Source organism: Thunnus maccoyii, chromosome 5, assembly GCF_910596095.1.
Source record: "Thunnus maccoyii chromosome 5, fThuMac1.1, whole genome shotgun sequence".
Classification (NCBI taxonomy): Eukaryota; Metazoa; Chordata; class Actinopteri; order Scombriformes; family Scombridae; genus Thunnus; species Thunnus maccoyii.
Window position 1 is genome coordinate 7,940,534 of NC_056537.1, and position 17,923 is coordinate 7,958,456.

The following is a 17,923-nucleotide window of genomic DNA, read 5'->3' on the forward strand; positions in this document are numbered from 1 at the left end:
CTCTCACACACACACACACACACACACACAGACACACACACACACACACACACACACACACACACACAGGCATACCGTGGAGAGCCGGGATATTTGGGCCCTGATGGTGACCAGATCCTCCTGTAGCAGCCTCTGCTGGTAGGCGATCTTGTGGGTGTGGGCCGGCTGCTCCTGGTACTGCTCCATCTGCTGATGGGACACATCCAGCACGCTCTCCAGCTTATCCTGAAGGTTGAGAGGGTCACGCAGCACGCAGGTCAACAAAAAAAAAAAAAACGTAGAGATGCTTCCTTAACAGAATGTTGCTCTAAAAATGTGCACTAGCAGATAACACTCATTCAGAGACGCCTCTAGAGGGCAGCACGTTTTTACAGTCAATTATGAGCCATCATGAGATCTCATTTAACCTCCTTCTACTTAACTTATGAGCTTTATATGATGCTCTGGTGAGCGATTCCTTTCATGAGTTATTGTATTGTCATTTATTTTTTGTTGCAGAAGTGGAGAGAACATTCAAACAGGGTTATGTGTGTTGTTGGAGAAGAATACTGTAGCAAGAGCTAGCACTACTAGCTTTTCTCTTCAAGAAATTGAGTCAAAGTCTGCTTAAATGGATCCTGGATTTTCCTTTGACTGCAGAGCTCGAGAAAGAAACTCTTTCTGTTTGATTTGATGTTTACTATCTAAACTCCACTGTAGCTGAACTGGTTAACAGACATTTCTAAGCTGTGTGCTTCAACGTGGCAATGTCATGTAATCTTTTCTAGCTGCGTTTGCCTGTTTTCACAGCCTGTATAAACAGCATACTGTTTACCTTGTCCTCCTTCAGGGAGCTGATCCTCGCTTCCAGATCCTTCAGGATCTTGTCCTGCTCACACAACCGACTCAACTTCACCTGCGAGGGGAGACACAGAGCTGAGTACGCAGGAGAGAGCGAGGCCGTCGAAGCTCTTACGGATAAAACACTTCTCTAGTGCTCGCTGAAGTGTGTGTGTCAGTGTGTTGACCTTTGATAATTAAGTGGCCCATTAACTTAATTACAACTTCCCCTTGTCTCTGTAGCTGTAGAGAGATGTGTATGTGTACATGTATCCGGGTGTATGCATTTATGTGTATCTCTTTTTAATGTTTGAGTGCATGCATGCATGTTTGTAACACATAATATTCACATTCTCCCATCTCCCGTGGTCTCGTTCGCCTGTAATTACTGTGAGTGAACCCATTACGCAAAGTGGATGCGACCCACCTGACACTTTTAATTACAGTGTCAGGGAGGTTCTGAGCCTCGTTAATTAATCCCTGATTAAACTGAGCAAACTTTAAGGCAAAGGTTGGATCATTTTCTCATCCGGTGGTAAAACAACTAAATAACATTCATGTAATGAGGTTGCAACTGCAACAGCTTGACGTGAACAAATTGCTTATCCATATACATTTTTACATTCGACATTAGTTTTTATATTCCATCAAATAAATTATTAATCCTGTTGTTGTCTCCACGGTGATGTTGTTGTCGGATCTAATCAAATATTCATCGCAGACAACGCGCTCATAAATAGTTTAAACAGTTGTGTATGAAGCTTGAACTGAAAAATACTTTCATGAGAGAAACAAGAAACAGTTTGAAACACTGCAGGGAATCATCTGGATTATCAGACTGAAAGAGTTACTGCATTTTCCTGTTAACACTCTCTGCATGCTATTTGCTCCTTGAAGCTAAGAGTTATAGCTTGAAACACACTTTTTCCACAACATCCATATTTTGTTTTGTCTTAATTACCATCACTTTAGGCCCAATTGAACCGTGGCAGTCAGTGCTGCTCCCCTAAACAAACTAGAATTTCATGTTCTGTTGTCTGGAGAGGAAAAAAAAACAGAACTAACTGAACTCATTAGTTATTTTAATGATAGCAGATACATCGAGATGCTAACTCTGCATGTGAATATGTATTTGCATGTAGAGTTGTAACGATTAAACGATTAGTTGATTGATAGAGAATTTATCAGCATCTATTTAATAATCATTTTAGTCAAGCAAAAATGCCAAACAGCTTCTCAAATGTGAAGATTTGAAGCTTTTCTGTGTCGTACATGATAGTAAGCTGAATCTCTTTGGATTTTGGACTACTGATCACTATTTTCACTATTTTCTGACATTTTAAAGACAAAACGAATAATCTATTAATTGAGAAAATAACCAGCAGATTAACTGATAATGAACAATAATCATTAGTTGCAGCCCTATTTGCATCATACTACATACAGTGATAGGAAATCCTTGGATACATTTGCAAGATTTTATCATTGAAGTAGAAGCAGTATATAATGAGAAAATAGCAACAAACACTACCTTGCAATATTAACAAATCCTTTGAATCTACATCAAAAACTAAAAATGTTTTCCTGGCCTATAGTCTCAGTTTCCACCAAACTTAAATTGGATTTTGTTAACATGTCCTTGAGACATGCTAACAGATTAAAATACAAACAAACAGGGCTGAAAACAATCTACTTGACTGTGTCAGAAATGAAATTGGTTTGTAGTTAATGCAGCAAACACGGTAAGAGGATATTAAGCTTGTACTCACATCCACATCACTTTCTGCGACCTTAACAGGTTTCCCTGATTCCTTCAGCGTCTGACTTCCAGCTACCTGGAAATTGGGAAAATGAGTATTTCCAGATGTTGGTTATAGGGTAAAAAACAAAGTGGCTGACTCCACGGTACTGAAAGGTGCTGAAATAACAGAGATACAGAAACACAGAGAACAGCTACAAACTACTACAAGGCTGAGGCAGACTATCTGTGACACACTCTCTCAACCTCGTGTACATGACGGTATGTGTGAGAACACAAAGTCAGCTCTTGCCATGAAGACCACGATGGCTATGGACACTTTGAAGCCCTGCACGAATTGACGTATAAAAAAACATCTATATATATATATAAATACATATATATATAAAATAAACATCTATGTATCCATAAAACACCTATACACAATGTCCCCTCTGTACAAAAAAGTCAGAAAAACGTATTTTTGAGCAGGAAATAGATGTGTTTTTGCCTTCCTCATGGCAGTGAAAAAAAATATAAAAATAGAGCACATGTGTAAATTCAAAAATCAGAACTAATTTCACTTTTTTTTTTTTAAATTTAGGAGTACATGTGCTCCTTGTTGGAAAATAGTAGAAACATGACACAGTAGAGCCCTGTGCTGTTGTCAAGGAGGTGCAGCGTTTCAGAGACGATGGTAGAAGCAGCTGGCTTTACAACCACCGGGCCACAGCCACAGCCACAACACATGCACTGCCGAGCCATCCCATGCCCACTATTCAGCATCCTCAACATCACCACGCGGACAGTGGGTTGCGCGAAGTCTGATGGGTCAGAGGTCACATGGAGATAAGACATTTGGTGCCATTCAAGCCATGAATGCGGTGCTGTAAGCAATGGGATGGTCTTTCTAGAACACAGACTCTCTAAACATGTGAACACAAACACACACACACACGCACACACATACAACCTATACGAGCGTCCCTACTCTGAACACTGTACAAACATGCACAAGCATAAATGCGCGCACACACACACACAAACACACAATCACAGACGCGCTACATACGACATTATGTCTCTTTGTATAGTACATATTCTGGTCACAGGCACACACACGTACACATAGAGCTTACGTTCATTAGAGGCCTGAGAGGCCCAGCAGTGCAGTGCAGTAGTAAACTGTGAACTGCGAGGATCAGGGGCTCTAGAGCTCTGATCTGGGAGTCAGAATCACAAAGACACAGAGCCGCAGTCACAAAATGGCGGCTGCTTTCGTGGGGATGCTTCTACAACCACGCAAGAGTTAAAAAAGTCTACTGCAAGTACTCGGGGGGGAGGGGATATTTTTTTCCCCCCCAAACCGATGCTTGAACATCTCTATTTGTAGCTGTGACACACTAATATCTTGGTTCGACAGTTCAAAATGGGCCAGAGTGTTAGAAATGGTTGTCAGTAAGTAACACCAAGTATGTTAGGTTTGAGCTAGAGTCATTTCAAATCAGAGAAGCACAGCAGAGGTAGAAAATTACTCATAACATCTACATATCTCTCACCTTCAGATCCAGATACTCCAAATCCTTCTTCAGCTGCATGTAGGTGTCATCAGCCTACAAGGTGAGGTGGGGACAAACAGGTGAGCTATAGATTATTGGTTTGTGTCAACGAGAATTAAATGATTCATAAACGGTTAATCAAATAGGATCAAGGATTTGTGTGTGTGGTATGATGTGAACTGCAGTTATGTATCTGTTCAGACATGCATCACAACACATTCACACATACAGTAAATATTCATTCATTTATCTTCTTGGAGATGCTCAGTCACTCCGATGCAACAAACATAAGACCAGCACAAACCAGATCCGTTAGAGGCAGCAGATCTTTGACACTTCAGCTTTGAATTCAGCTCACATCACTCAACAAAATACAAACTTCAGAAACGGTCATATATATCAGAGATTCACGCACCAAACTGACCAACACATCCACAGCCAGCCAGTTAGCCAAAGCATGGGATGGCTTTGTGGACGTTGGATAGTTAGCGACACAACATGCTACGGACAGTATAACTAGAAGCACAATATGGAAACTGACCAGCCAAGAACTGCACATGGAAAAGAGGCAGATGGTTCAAAAGTATGACGGCAGCCAAGGCCAGCGCTCACAGATTAACCATGCCAGATGTCACACCATTAAAAACACTGGAGCTTTTAGGTAGAGGTTGCCACTAATATACTGTGATCAGCTATTGATACTGCTGCTGTTTTAACTTTTGTGTTGGTTAGTCTTTTTAATCCTGGGATGGGTTAATTTGAAGCACTATTTCTTATTTACAGGATTGTAGATAATCACAGTTGGGAGTAAGTGAACCAACTAAGAGTTACAAGTTTGGTCTTAGGGATGTTGAATTAGATTAGATTGTGTTTGTAGACAATTGTGCCAACCCCAGTGGAAACTGTTGCAGTCTATGTGTTAATCTCACCACATTCAGTGTATCTTGGTCAGATCCGTTGTGGATGTAGTGGTGTATATTGCCATTTCCCCAAGCATTTTTTTTTTTTGGATACTCCCATTAGGGGGGTGCAAAATTCAGAAATTCAACCGACAGTGGCCTTGAGGTATTTAATTAGCATGTCAGAGCTGTTTTGAATTTAAGATTGTTTGAGCACGATTGCATTTAATTACAGAACCAGTCAAAAGGTTGGAGTGAATGGGAAGGTGTGTCCAAACTTTTGAATGGTACTGTATAACACATACGCAATAATGCCAAGTTACAGATTGAAATTTTTCGATTTTATTGTAAAACCAACTTGAGTTCCTGTTTTACCTGGAAATGTTTAAACTACTAGTTAATATTACGTTAAAGCAATATATGCAATATATTTTTAAAGATCTTCTTTACTCAGTTGACAACCTGCTTTGGGTTTAATACTAGAGGAAAGGCTAGAAGGTTCAATACATTAGGATTCATCCTCTGAGGTTGTTAGACCATTACTATCCACAGCAAATGTAATGGTAATCCAACAACTTATTTCCATAATATGTCGTCAACAATCGGTCAATTAAATTGTGACCACATGGTGGCAGTAGAGGAACAGTCAGGGTATCCTAAAAATGTTAGAATTCACTCTCTGGGGACAGAGATGTCATCAAAATAATAATAATTATAAATATTCCGGCATAAGAGAGACAATGTGCAGGAATCTTTCAGTCACATTTTTCAAAAACCCGATTTAGTTGTAATGCAGCCCTGCAATAAGTTTAGGGGCAACCTCTACCAGCCCCTGGTAACATGGGGGGCAGGCAGGCGTGCCACAGGGGCCCCCACCTGGGTGTTGCAGGGGCCTAAGGTAGCCGAGAGGCCCAAATGACTGAGTTGGGATACAGGAGAGGGGCCACAGCTGAGGAGGGGGCTGGTGCTAGTAGTGGTGGCGGTAGTGAGGAGGTGGTTGTGGTGGTAGGGCTCTTTGGGACCATGGATCCGCTGGATCTGGGCTAACATGTGCTGGCGTGCAGAGGCCATCTTGGCCTGGTGCCGGCGCAGCTGAATGAGGAGCAGGGTGAGCTCATCGGGCTGTCAGGCATTACAGGACATTAAATCTGGCATCAATACTAACCACAACAAACTTCAGAGAAATGTTTCTTGTTATATAAGAACCCTCGTCTTCACAGTGGAAGTAGCTGCTTTGTTATGTGACTGGATGATTGCTCCTTTGAACAAGCTGAACAGCGGCTAAATTTAGGAGGATTAATGGTACTGAAACAAAAAATCAGCACACACAACAACACTCTGTACATGATAGGCTGGTTAAAAGGCAAGTTTCTCAAAAGTTCAGTTGTAGCCAAACTGGTCAGTGCCAACAAAAGACTAATTAATGTTTGGTCAATATCAGTTAACTTTTTAGTCATAGTGGAGAATTAATGCACATCTGGTGACTCATTTCTTGAGTTGTTGACAGTTGCTGAAAGTGTGAACACTCTCAATCTGAAGATCTCTTAAAAATTTAAGGTTTCAGTTCAATTTTCCAGTTAGTGACAATAAGTTTAAGTAAAGTAATAGTAATACCTAATGCAATATTTGTTAAAATGTTAATACTTGTAGTATATCGAAGCATGTTTTATGTTTTTATTTGTAAGACGTACCGTTTTGCCATGAAGGCTGGGTGCACTGACTGTGTGTGTGATGTAGCCAGATGGAGGCATTGACCGTCTCTCGATAGTAGCCGCCTGACAACACATGGACAACACATTTTATATGTGGAGTTAACGCCATACAACACAATGATTTACATGTTTTTGATTACAAAATACTTATTAAGTTGTATGTGTGTATTTGAGACTGGGTGTAAATTTGCATTTTTGCAGGTTTTTTCACTCAATATTAAAATTGTGACATGCAAATGCTAATGAATAGTTGCTAATTTTGATCAATTTGCATAATTATCACAAATGTATTTAAACATATGCATATTTGATATTCAATATTGTACATTGTATTTTACATAATATGTTTAAATTTTCAATACAGTTAACAGTTAACACTTTTTTGACTGATTAAACAGTTTAGGTAATTTAAAAGACGGGTTGTCTTCACAATGTGTCTGATATTGTTCCCCAAGTCACTAAAACAATCATTCTGTTCAGTGGAGCAAAGTTCCAACCGCCCGACACTGTCAGCATGACAGACACCTGTTCTGGATGAGTAACTACTCTATTTGATATTTTTTGCACTTGAAAAAAAGTGTTAATGATCCAAGCCTGGGAAGAGAACAAACAACAGGCAAGATGGAATTAATTTCACACAATCCATGCAACAGGAATCATTTCTTTCCTGGTGACTTCTGTCGTCATACATCACAGCCTTTCTTTTCTATTACTTTTATCTTTTCTTGTATTATTACTCACTTAATTACTCTGGCAACACTTAGCAATTCCTGATTTGATGGCATTGAAAATGAAAATTGTAGCGTCTTGTATGGACACGTCTTGGTGCGCAGGAAGTACAATACCATACAAACGCAGCACTTTGCTCAGAGAAAGTTGGACTCCAGTATTAGATTTTCTTTGTCTCTCCACATTTTAAATGTTATTTAAAAATTAGTTGTTGGGTTTTTTTTTTTTTTTCAGTTTATTTTTTTAGCTTTTTGCTGCAGCAGCTTTGTGCAGCTTTCAATTCAGTAATAAACAAACTTGAAACAGTTACGACAAAAACTCTTTGGTGGACGGTCATGCAGCAGATTATTGTTCTGCTTCTGTCAGTCATTAATTTACCTTGAACAGCTGAGATTTGGTCCTGCGGGGAGAAACAGTGAAGGGGATGTCCACCACTGACCTGTCACCCACTGGCCTGACTGTCACCCGTTCAGCAGGTGTGTGCGGCCTCCGCGTGGGTGACAGGGTTCGGCTGGAGCCTGGCGGGGGCCCGGGTGGAGGGATGTCTGCGGATGAAGGTGGTACTGACACACAGCGGGGCGGCCCGTCAGACTTGGGAGCTGAGGAGGAGGGAGGCACGGTGGATGGGGGCCGGGGGCCGAAAGGGTACTCCGGGGCTGGAGTGTAGAGCGGCGCTGTGGGGCTGCCGTGACGGAACTGATGGCGCTGCTGCCACTCGTACAGCTGCCAGACAGTGTTGGATCCTGGGCCGCCTTGCTCTGGGGTGAGGCGGAAGTGGCTCAGGCGGTCCTGAGCGTACTTGTACTCGCCAAGTCGGGCTGGCGGGGGGCTCTGGCGAGGAGTCTTTGGCAGGGTCTGGTATGCGTCCATGGTGGTGTACTTGGGCTGGGTTGGTGGTGTACGGCGGGGGAGGGTGTTCTCTCTGGATGGGGGACTATTGAGTAGGAACATTAGGACACATAAGGATGTATTTTGAAAACCCAATAAACATCAGATCTCAGAGAGTAAAATGTAGGACTTTCTCCAACCCGTTTAATGTTACCTGCAACTTTATTCAAGGATTAAAATATGAAAATAAACTGAATAAATATTGAATTACATCTCTAAAGCTATAAATAGGCTGCCAGTCCAAAAGTAGATCAGTTGTTCATAGTATTTCTGAACAATAACATACTAGAATTTTTAGCTGGAGTCTGAGTTCAGGTATAAAACAGTATAGACCTAAATAGCTTAAAATGGACTGAATTCCTGCTCCTGTTCAACCCACAAGAACACACAACTAGAGGGAGCTCTTTACAGTACTCATACAGTACATATTTGAGCTGACAATCATTTACTAGACAACAAGGATTGTTTACTGCGGTTGAACTTCTGTAGCAGTGGCCACCTTTTCACTGTGTTGCATAGCTAGTTCAAAATCAAGCTACAAAAATGAATAAATCATTTGTAAGGTCACAAAATATGATATAAACACAATCTTATTAGAGCCTTTTTGTGTACTGTATACGACAGTGACCTACCCTTTCTGGTCAGCCTTCTGCACTTTGACCCAATGCTCCACCTGCTCCAGAGCGCTCCTCCTCTGCACATGCTTCTGTGTGTCAGCAGGGGGCGGTGCTGGAGCCCTCTGGTACGTCCCTGCTGCAATCCCGTTTGGCTCCAGGATGGGGCTGGGCGTGGAGACCAGGCCGTTCCTCGTGCAAACGCTGGAGGGCAGTGTCGAGGCGGCACGTGACGGAGCCCGGGATGGCACCCTGGATACGGGCGCCGAGGCCGACATGTGGTCCGACTGTGGGAGGGCGGAGGCTGTAGGGTTGGCGGGCAGGGAAGTATGTGTGTCTGTTTCCAGGGTGCTGCTTCCCATGGGATGCTCCAACATGTTTGTAGCAGGAGATTCTTTGTGGAAGCTGCAGCGCTCCTCTGCGTCGCGGTGTATGGGCTCCAGGAGAACCTCGTGGATGATGGGTCTTGTGCCATCAGAGTCCGCAGTCTTGGTCTTGTGGTGGTTGATGTGGTTCGTCTGTGAGACTGTCTGTTGCTGCATTATGTTAAAGTTCTCTAACTTGTCACATGGGCTGTGAAGAGCAGAGATTACAAGAAAAAGCCTGGATGAATGTTGGCCTTTTACACTCTTATATTTTTTTAGGTGGCTTTCTCTTCAACATTGTGAGGATTTCATTCCTAAGAGAACCAGATAATGGTTAACTACAGCACTTTTCCTGACAGTTATTTTTTCCCCCTCAAACCTCTCAAAGGATTTCAGCTGTTTTTACTCGATAAGCACCAATTCTGTTTCATTTGATCATTTCCCTGACATCATGTTCCTGCGTTTCAGGCATCTTTGTCTTTGTTCTGTTGTGCTGAACTGAATTTGAACTAGATGATGGTCACATGAGAAAGAAACCTTTAGCCTCATCCCTCGACTTTAAGGACAGGGCTTCATACACCACAAAGACCATTACAAATCAGGGCAGATAGCAAGCAAAGCCTTGTAACCACAACTAGATTTTAAACTCATTGATAAAATCCCTTGCGACAAGAGGCAATCAGGCTAGAAAGACAGTCAGGTCTCTGAAATTCAATGAACCACACACCACAGGTTACTTTAATAATGAATTAAACAGCCTCAGGTACAGAGATGTCCCTGGCAGCATTATAAATTAGCAATATGGTAACCGGTTTGTCTAAATCAGATTGTATTAAACGGTGCATACGAGATTTTTGCATTATCTTTTGAGTAGTGTGTTGCTGGATATATATTTGAATATTGCAAATGTAACCAAACTCTGGAAAAAGAAGTGCAACATGCAAGAAGAAAGTAATATTACTGTTATAGTCTGTTCAAACATGAAAACCGCAAAAAAAAAAAAAAAAATCCAGATAGGAGCTGTCTTCTGCTACGCTTCCTTTCTGTCATTCAGTTAAAACTAGAATAGTCTTGTGGGATTTCCCCTTCCAAAAACAAACGAAAAAAAAAAAAAAACGAAGCAGTACGAGCTGCGGGTGTCTGAGGCTGCCAGTGAATGATGTGATGTATTTGATCTGTGACACCTCCCTCTGTCAACACATGAATAATACATGGGGCGAGTGGCTGCTCGTTCAAAAGCAGCCTTTCACAACATCAGAATGTGCTCTTTGAAAGCAAGTAAGCATGTAAACAACCGCGCTACGCTCCTATGCTATGGCATTAGGATGGACGCAGATTTGTTAAAGCTGTAAACAGTGGAGTGGAGATGTTTGTGTACTGTGTCATCATCTCCCAGGAATCAGTGTCATCTATAATGACACACAAAAGAGTAATGGCAACACTTTCTACAAGGTATGTGTCTCTCACACTGAGTATTATAAAAAATAATGTCCTGTCACATGATCACTTAGCCCATATATATAAGCAATGCTGTGTAGGGGGTAACTCCATGGTTTAGGGGGCAAGATAATGATAATAATGTTTGTAATAAAGCTAAAAAATGCCCCCAAAAACAGTTACTTTAAAAAAACAAAACAACACTGTGTGAGATGTTTAGAACAACACCTGCTGAAAGGAAACCTGTCTGATAGGCCGTAAGGGATTATGAGTGAAGAAAATGTTTTTAATAGCAGACAAATACATTAAGTGGCCCCAAAACTGCAAGATGTATTAAAAAAAAAAGAACTTTTTACAACAACAAGCTTTAGGAAATACATGACCTGGACTGCTATTGATTCACTAATGTTTTATGTCAGTGAGCAATGTAGTGTGATAATATGGAAATTATTTATGTTAATAGCTTGACTTTTATTAGATACAGGAAAACATCCTTGTCACTGATTAACCAGTGATCTCTGGGAAGTGTAGTACAAACTCTTCTGACCCTATGTGTAAGTTTGTGTTTGTGTGTGTTTTCTGTCTGGCCTGTTCAGGATAAAATTAGGGATGTGATGATAATCAACAATGTATCTCAAGGTGACTAAAGTTTTGTTTGTAAGAATTGGAGCAATGACAATACCAGCAACAAACACAAGGGGGAGCTCATGGCGTAAGATGGGGAAGCCAATGTTTTGTCAGCAGAGACACAAAAAGAGATGGTCTGGAAGTTATTTTTCTGAATAAAGTTGACATTTTTTTAATATGAAAAAAGTCAAAATGTTTTGGGGAAAGTTATTTTAATCATTAAGGGTCAGGTAAGTGTTCAGTGACTGAATGTACTCATGTTCTCAGTGGGGCTTCTTGAGCGTGGCACCTCACAGCTGCCTGGTTTAGAGCAATGATTGCTTGTGAGGCATGTGGTCAGTTACTTGAGAGAGGTGTACTCTATGTGTGTGTGTGTGTGTGTGTGTGTGTGTGTGTGTGTGTGTGTGTGTGTGTGTGTGTGTGTGTGTGGCCCTACCTGATCAGAGCGTCACTGTGGTTCTGCATCCGTGCAGCCTGGTTCATGGCCCTCAGCCAGGTGTTCATGTCCTCCTGGGTGTCTGCGCTGAAGTAATACGTCCGCATCCCAGTGTGCTCCGCCTGCGAGCCAATCACAGAGCTCTGCTTGTAAATGTACGAGCGCATACCAGTGTGGTTAGCCTATAGGAAGAGAGAGGAGGAGAGGTCAGCGTCATGGTCAGAGAGGAAGAGAAATCAGCTGTTGAGTTAGATGAGCTTTAAGTTTGGTCAAAGAGACAGGGAGACGTCATGCTGTCCAACGAGAGAAACAACGTCAACGACCGATACAGAAATAGCCAATGCAGGAAACCAGACAATAGAAATACAGAGACAAAAATGCCAGCCAGTTAAGACCAACAAAGCCACAACTTTTGACCAATGAGAGGAAAGATATTTCGGTACAATGGAGAATAAAAAATGTGTCAGAAGAAGAACCCCTAAACCCAAATCCTCCTCACAAACCTGTCTCCTCATGAATCGTTTTTTTCCTTCTATTGCAGCTTAGAAACCTACCGAGAACGTACAAGATGGCAAATAACAGTTTGCATTTATATTCATTTTTAATATGTGCCTAATATATTTTTCAACTCACAAAACAAGATATTAACATGAATCACAGTGGTCCTGAAAAGAAAAGTAGTTCTCCAAAGAGGCAGTGCGAAATACAAGCCTGATTAGATTCCACACCATGACAAGGTAATTGTACTCTGTGATTAAGTGCCTAGATTATGACAGGCACACTCACACTTAAGATAGATATTTCTTTGTATGCACAGTAATAAGGCTATTAGTCAGCTGATCTAGCACACAGTTGTCACTGTGTGAAAGTCAAGAGTGCATCTGCACCTTTTTATCATGGGGAAGGATTTCATGGCACAATGTGTAGAATATAAGAAGGAATCATACTGTAATATACTGGACATAAATGTTTGATGTCTGATGTTGCAGAACAATGAGTAAAGCATGTTATTCACATTAAATTGTCTGGTCTTACTGACTGAAGTTTAACTGCATACTACTTATACTACTCTTTTTTAAAGATTTAAAGCTGCACTAATCAATATATGATCACTATTTTTATGTGTGAGGAATCTCTCATAATGATAAACCTACAGAGAATTGTCACCCAATTTGGTGTTTTAGCCTCTTTAAGCTAATTGTTTTGGTTTTCTTGCCTGCAAACTCCTGTCATCCTTGTTTCCAGCCACAGCAGTTCTGGTAATCCCATTGCACACTACCTGCCCAGCATCAAACGGCAGATTAAGCAACTAGCTGGTGAAAACAGTGAAGCATTCAGCCGCTAAAGAGCCAGTTATTCTCCTGAAGAGTTGGTGAACACCAAAACAGAGCTACAATAATAGTAAATATTGGACTTAAATTTACCGATTGGCCAGAAACAAAAACCCAAATGAATGCTAATGTTGTTCAGCATCTACTGGATGTATAAATCTGCAACTGATTCCCAACACGTTAGCCATAATTACTTTATACGGTGATGATACTGTGTGTCAGTGTTCTGTTTACAGGTTTTTCCACTGCCCCCAAGTGGCCGAAAAATCTATTAATGCAGCTTTAATTGACTTTTTTTCCATACCGACTTTTTCTCCACAGCAATTTCCTACATTACCCATGGTGCCTTTTTATTGGACCTCAGAGACCGCATGAGAGGCAGTTATATTCAGAAGGTGAATGCTGTTTGTGGAGGTGGAGACAGCAGTAAAACTAGCACTAGCATAACAACTGCAGGAAAGAGGAAGGGTTTTTTTTTTTCCAGCAGAGGAAAAATGAGAGAGTTGTTTCCTGCTTAAAACATGTTTCTGGCTGCATTTTGAGTCTACTGAGAATACCATCAGTAGAGAAGTTGCTATCTCTGCTTCTTCTACTAAGTTTGTTGAACTTTGCGAGTCCAAAGCGAAGCCCTGAGGGGCCGCCACCACGACGTTTGATAAGTCATATAGTCAGATAGTGTTCTTGCAACTGAATTCCTTTTTAACTGTGCTGAACATATATATATATATATATATATATATATGTATATATATATATATATATATTTGGCTAACTATCCACAGGGATAACATGACACAATATCAAACGACAGAACTGGCCCAGAAATTCAAGTCACAGTGCATCACCAACAGCTGTTTTTTAATTAATAACGTTCAAGTGTTTTGTATCCTTGATAAAAAATGTCCTCGCAGCTCTGTAAATGTCCTACTTTTCCCTTTCCTGCCTTCCTTCCTTCCTTCACTGTTAGGGTGGCTAGGATTGGAAGACAAATGAGAGAGCCCACTCAACAACAGATGCATGCAAATGAAAAGTAATTAAACACTAAATCTCCCCTATCCTAATTCATTCACTAAATAATGAATGCAGTGCAGTAAGTGCGTATGGAGTGTCTTGGTGGGACCACCTGTGGTTTGCAATACGATAATTTCTCTTTGATTTCTTTATTTGTTTATATTGTGATAAAATTTCTCTATTTGGCTTCTTGCCTGCAGCATGATGACAGCCAGGAACAAGCAAAACACCACACCTACTAATACAGTTGAATGTACACACTGAACAAGTTCATGAATAAAACAAATACAGACTGTCACCCCCCCTCCCCGCTGCTCTACCCTTGTTACTATAAACTCTGTATAAACCCCAACACAGAGATACAGACATGCACACAAATAAACATAAACGCTCCCATAGCTTGATAATTCACCTCCCCTCTAAAAGCTCTGCTGTCTGAAACAAGCTCACGTCAGTGGCTGCCTCTGAACACTAATAAAATGACTTAAAATATCGTTTCCTTGTTTTCTGCACTTGAGTATGTACTTGGCCCTGATCCTGGTACATATTTTAAGATCTGGGAACTGAATGCACCACTCACTTGATTCGTTCAGGTCCTGATAACCTTGTAAGTGAACTAGGTCTTTCTTGACAAGCGTTTTGTTGCAGATCAGGCCCTATAAGCATTAGTCATCCTGCTACAGGGTGTATGAGGCCATGTCATGATATACTCTAAGATGACCACACACATATGCCAGATCAGTGAGATATAACACTACATGACAACACTCGTCCTGTATTTACAGGCCAGCAGTCCAGCAGACTTTCACAAAATTACATTTTTTTAGCAGTATATTGATAAACCTACATCACAGGCCTTACTTAACTCAATTATGTCTACCTATATACATTAATATCTAGTCTATGTAAACTGCTCCTTTTTGTGCTACAGAAGTCATGCACTGTGCAGTGTCTACCTGCTGTGTTAGCACTCGGTCGTAAAGGTGATTTGGATTCTGATGCTATCTCCTTAAAGTTCGGCTGAGTCTGCAGGTCTCAACGAGACACTGAGGACGACCTCAGATGTGAACCATACGAAGGGGCTCGGTCAACCTGTCACTCACAGGCGTGGGTATGTGTTGAGGTACATTAGAGGCCAGGAAACAGGCAGGGAAACTAGTTAGCAACTGGTCATCTTTGAATCATAGATGTGGCTAAAAACACCTGGAAAGTCTTGACAAGTGGAATATCAGCATCCTGAGGAAGCAGCTGTCAAAACACGCCTGCTAACTCACCATCAGCAGCAGCACTCTGACAGACGGCCTCTTATGGCTACGAGGGGACAGGCTGCTTGATGAGAGACAGAGGACTGCACTGCTGGTCAGATATTTATGCACGTGCAGAGATATAGGCATGCATGTGCAGTGAAGTCACAGACACATATATTTGTACTGTAATGACCCTTAAGAATGTAAGTTAGATCTGAACCCTTAACCCTAACCCTTTTGTATTGCTTAAACTTTACCCATAACCCTAAACCTACCTCTAATCTTAACCCTAATTTCCAATCCTTTTCCCTACAGTGTTTTGGAGTGGCCTTCACTTTGCAAACAAACTTATTCAACCCCCACCAGACTATACACAAATTTATCGATTTCAATCCAAATCACTGGCCCCCCAATGGCTTCCTATTTTCATTACATCAGAACACAAAGGCACACAGCGACAAAATGCAACACACACCACCAGCGGTCTAAAATAACATTGGGAGAGTCTGCCTCTCATCAGTAGGAATGCTGAGTGGGTCATTCAGCTCCGAGTCCGTGACCGACACACCTACACACTGAATCCATGCACGGCTAAGCCTCTATTTCTCTCTGCGGTTTGTGCCTGTGTGGGAGTTGGTGGCAGTTTTAAGGGTGTTCCTAACTATTTGTTTTCTCCATTATTTTGTTGTATGATGCTTCATGAAAAAAATATAAAAAAAAGACCTCTTTGCCTCGCCGTTTATTTCTGCCCTCTGTTTCACCGCGACTAGCCCTCATCACATCCTTCCTCTCCGCCTCTTTCCCTTTTTTCCTATCTCTTCCTCTCTTTATTTGCCTTTTATTTTCCATTCTTAATCACTTCCTTCCCTTCCTGTGTTCTCTCTCCTTCAGCCTCTTATTCTCGTTCTCCGCAAACTGAAAATTATCACTCACTACTTGCACTCAGAAGGGCTTACAATAGTGTCGGCTCTTTTCCTGTGGACAGCCCCTAACAAAACACACACACACACACACACACACACACACACACACACACACACACACTCTTTGTCCGTACGCTATTTAAAGAGTCATTGTGCTTATAAAGATAAGCCTCAGCAGCCAGAGCAGCACAAAGCTCCTGATAAGGTACATTCTCCTAAATGTGCAACTGTAGAAATTGAATTTACACTGAAAAACATCCAAATGGAGCCAATAATAGCTTCTGGGTGTCTGCTCATGTCTGCTTTTAGAAAAAAAACATTCAGTGTTTCAACTCTCTATTTGTAAAAAATAAATAAATCCTGTTAGGAAGCTAGTATAAAACAGGTTTAAAGTACTTTAAAGTTCCCTTAAGCAGCAGCTGCTTGGGGAAATCTCCATTCTATTGGCCGTAGGGTTGCATAGCCTGCATCTATCTACATGGAAAGATCTCCTACAGCTCATAAAAATGATTTTCTCCCCCCACTTTTCATTTCTGAAACAGTAGCATGAGGTGACGTGAGTCCCAAATAACAAAGTAAAGTTTTTCTCCAAGCCATCAGAGAACTGCATGCTGGTACAGTAGATGTGACAGATGGAGGAGATGGGGATGAGAGCGGCACATAGATAAACGATAAGCCCAAAAACCAGATAAGCCAAATACAAAGATTCACATTGCGATAACGAGGAGGGTGTGAGAGAAAAAGAGGGGGAATTAAATAAGACAATGACAGAACAAAAAAAAAAACACAACCACATCAGCCAAAAGTTAATTCTCAAGACATGCATCAAAAAAAAACAAAAACAACAACAACAGAGAAATATACGAGGCTGCCGTATATTCTCTCATGTTTGGACCCAAAAAAAAGCCACACCGACGGCAGACAACAAGGATTTAAGGTATAGATCTGGCAAAGTGAGAACACGTGAGAGGGTAGAGTACCTATTTATGGGAGGATTGTCACTGGACGACGCGACACACTCACGGGGTGGGAGGGAAGTCCCAGTCGGGCAGCCAACCAATGGGAACAAGAGAGGGAAGAGGATTCGGTGAATAAGGGGATGAAGGGGAGGAAGGTGGGTGGGTCTGTGTGGAACCTTGGAGCTTGAATTTGTGGGGGTCATGATGCATTTAAGTTGCTTCGGTATTCATCGGGTTCAGCATTCACACACTCAGACACCAATTAAAATACCCACCATCTGGCTCGCTCGGGAGGCTAACTGTGGTCCTGCTGGTGCGGGTTTAACAGACCTGGGTGTAGCAACATTTTAAATCATTCTTAATAGGAGTTTGTTTTAACCTGCTTTGAGTACCAGATGGGTGGGGTTTACTGCAGCAGGGCAGTTCTGACAGTGCTATCACTCTCAAGAAGTAGACCGGGCCACTTTCCTGTGATAGATACTTCGGTTTCAGTTCTTTTCAGGCTCTTTTTTGTTGGTTTAAAAAGTAGTTTAAGATGATGCCAATTGTTGCTGTTACTTTATTAAGATGACTTTTTATATGACAAAGTGCGCTTTTTCATGTTTTCTTGTGCAAAAAGTGTGACTTGA

At 41.5% G+C, this 17,923-nt stretch overlaps 1 protein-coding gene across 6 annotated transcripts in view; it reads right to left on the reverse strand.

The window, feature by feature from the left end:
* LOC121897966 (pleckstrin homology domain-containing family A member 7-like) overlaps nucleotides 1-17,923 on the reverse strand; it is a 144,247-nt gene that overhangs the window by 12,507 nt on the left and 113,817 nt on the right. For 4 of the 6 annotated variants that reach the window (XM_042412789.1, XM_042412791.1, XM_042412792.1 and 1 more), the window contains 9 exons: nucleotides 11,824-12,005; nucleotides 8,977-9,531; nucleotides 7,835-8,390; nucleotides 6,707-6,790; nucleotides 5,892-6,137; nucleotides 4,117-4,170; nucleotides 2,589-2,654; nucleotides 815-895; nucleotides 76-225 (listed from right to left, as the gene is read on the reverse strand). In XM_042412789.1, the coding sequence (XP_042268723.1) occupies nucleotides 76-225; nucleotides 815-895; nucleotides 2,589-2,654; nucleotides 4,117-4,170; nucleotides 5,892-6,137; nucleotides 6,707-6,790; nucleotides 7,835-8,390; nucleotides 8,977-9,531; nucleotides 11,824-12,005 (1,974 nt within the window). The remainder of the gene's footprint in view (nucleotides 1-75; nucleotides 226-814; nucleotides 896-2,588; nucleotides 2,655-4,116; nucleotides 4,171-5,891; nucleotides 6,138-6,706; nucleotides 6,791-7,834; nucleotides 8,391-8,976; nucleotides 9,532-11,823; nucleotides 12,006-17,923) is intronic. The other 2 variants (XM_042412793.1, XM_042412795.1) reach the window with 2 other exon arrangements.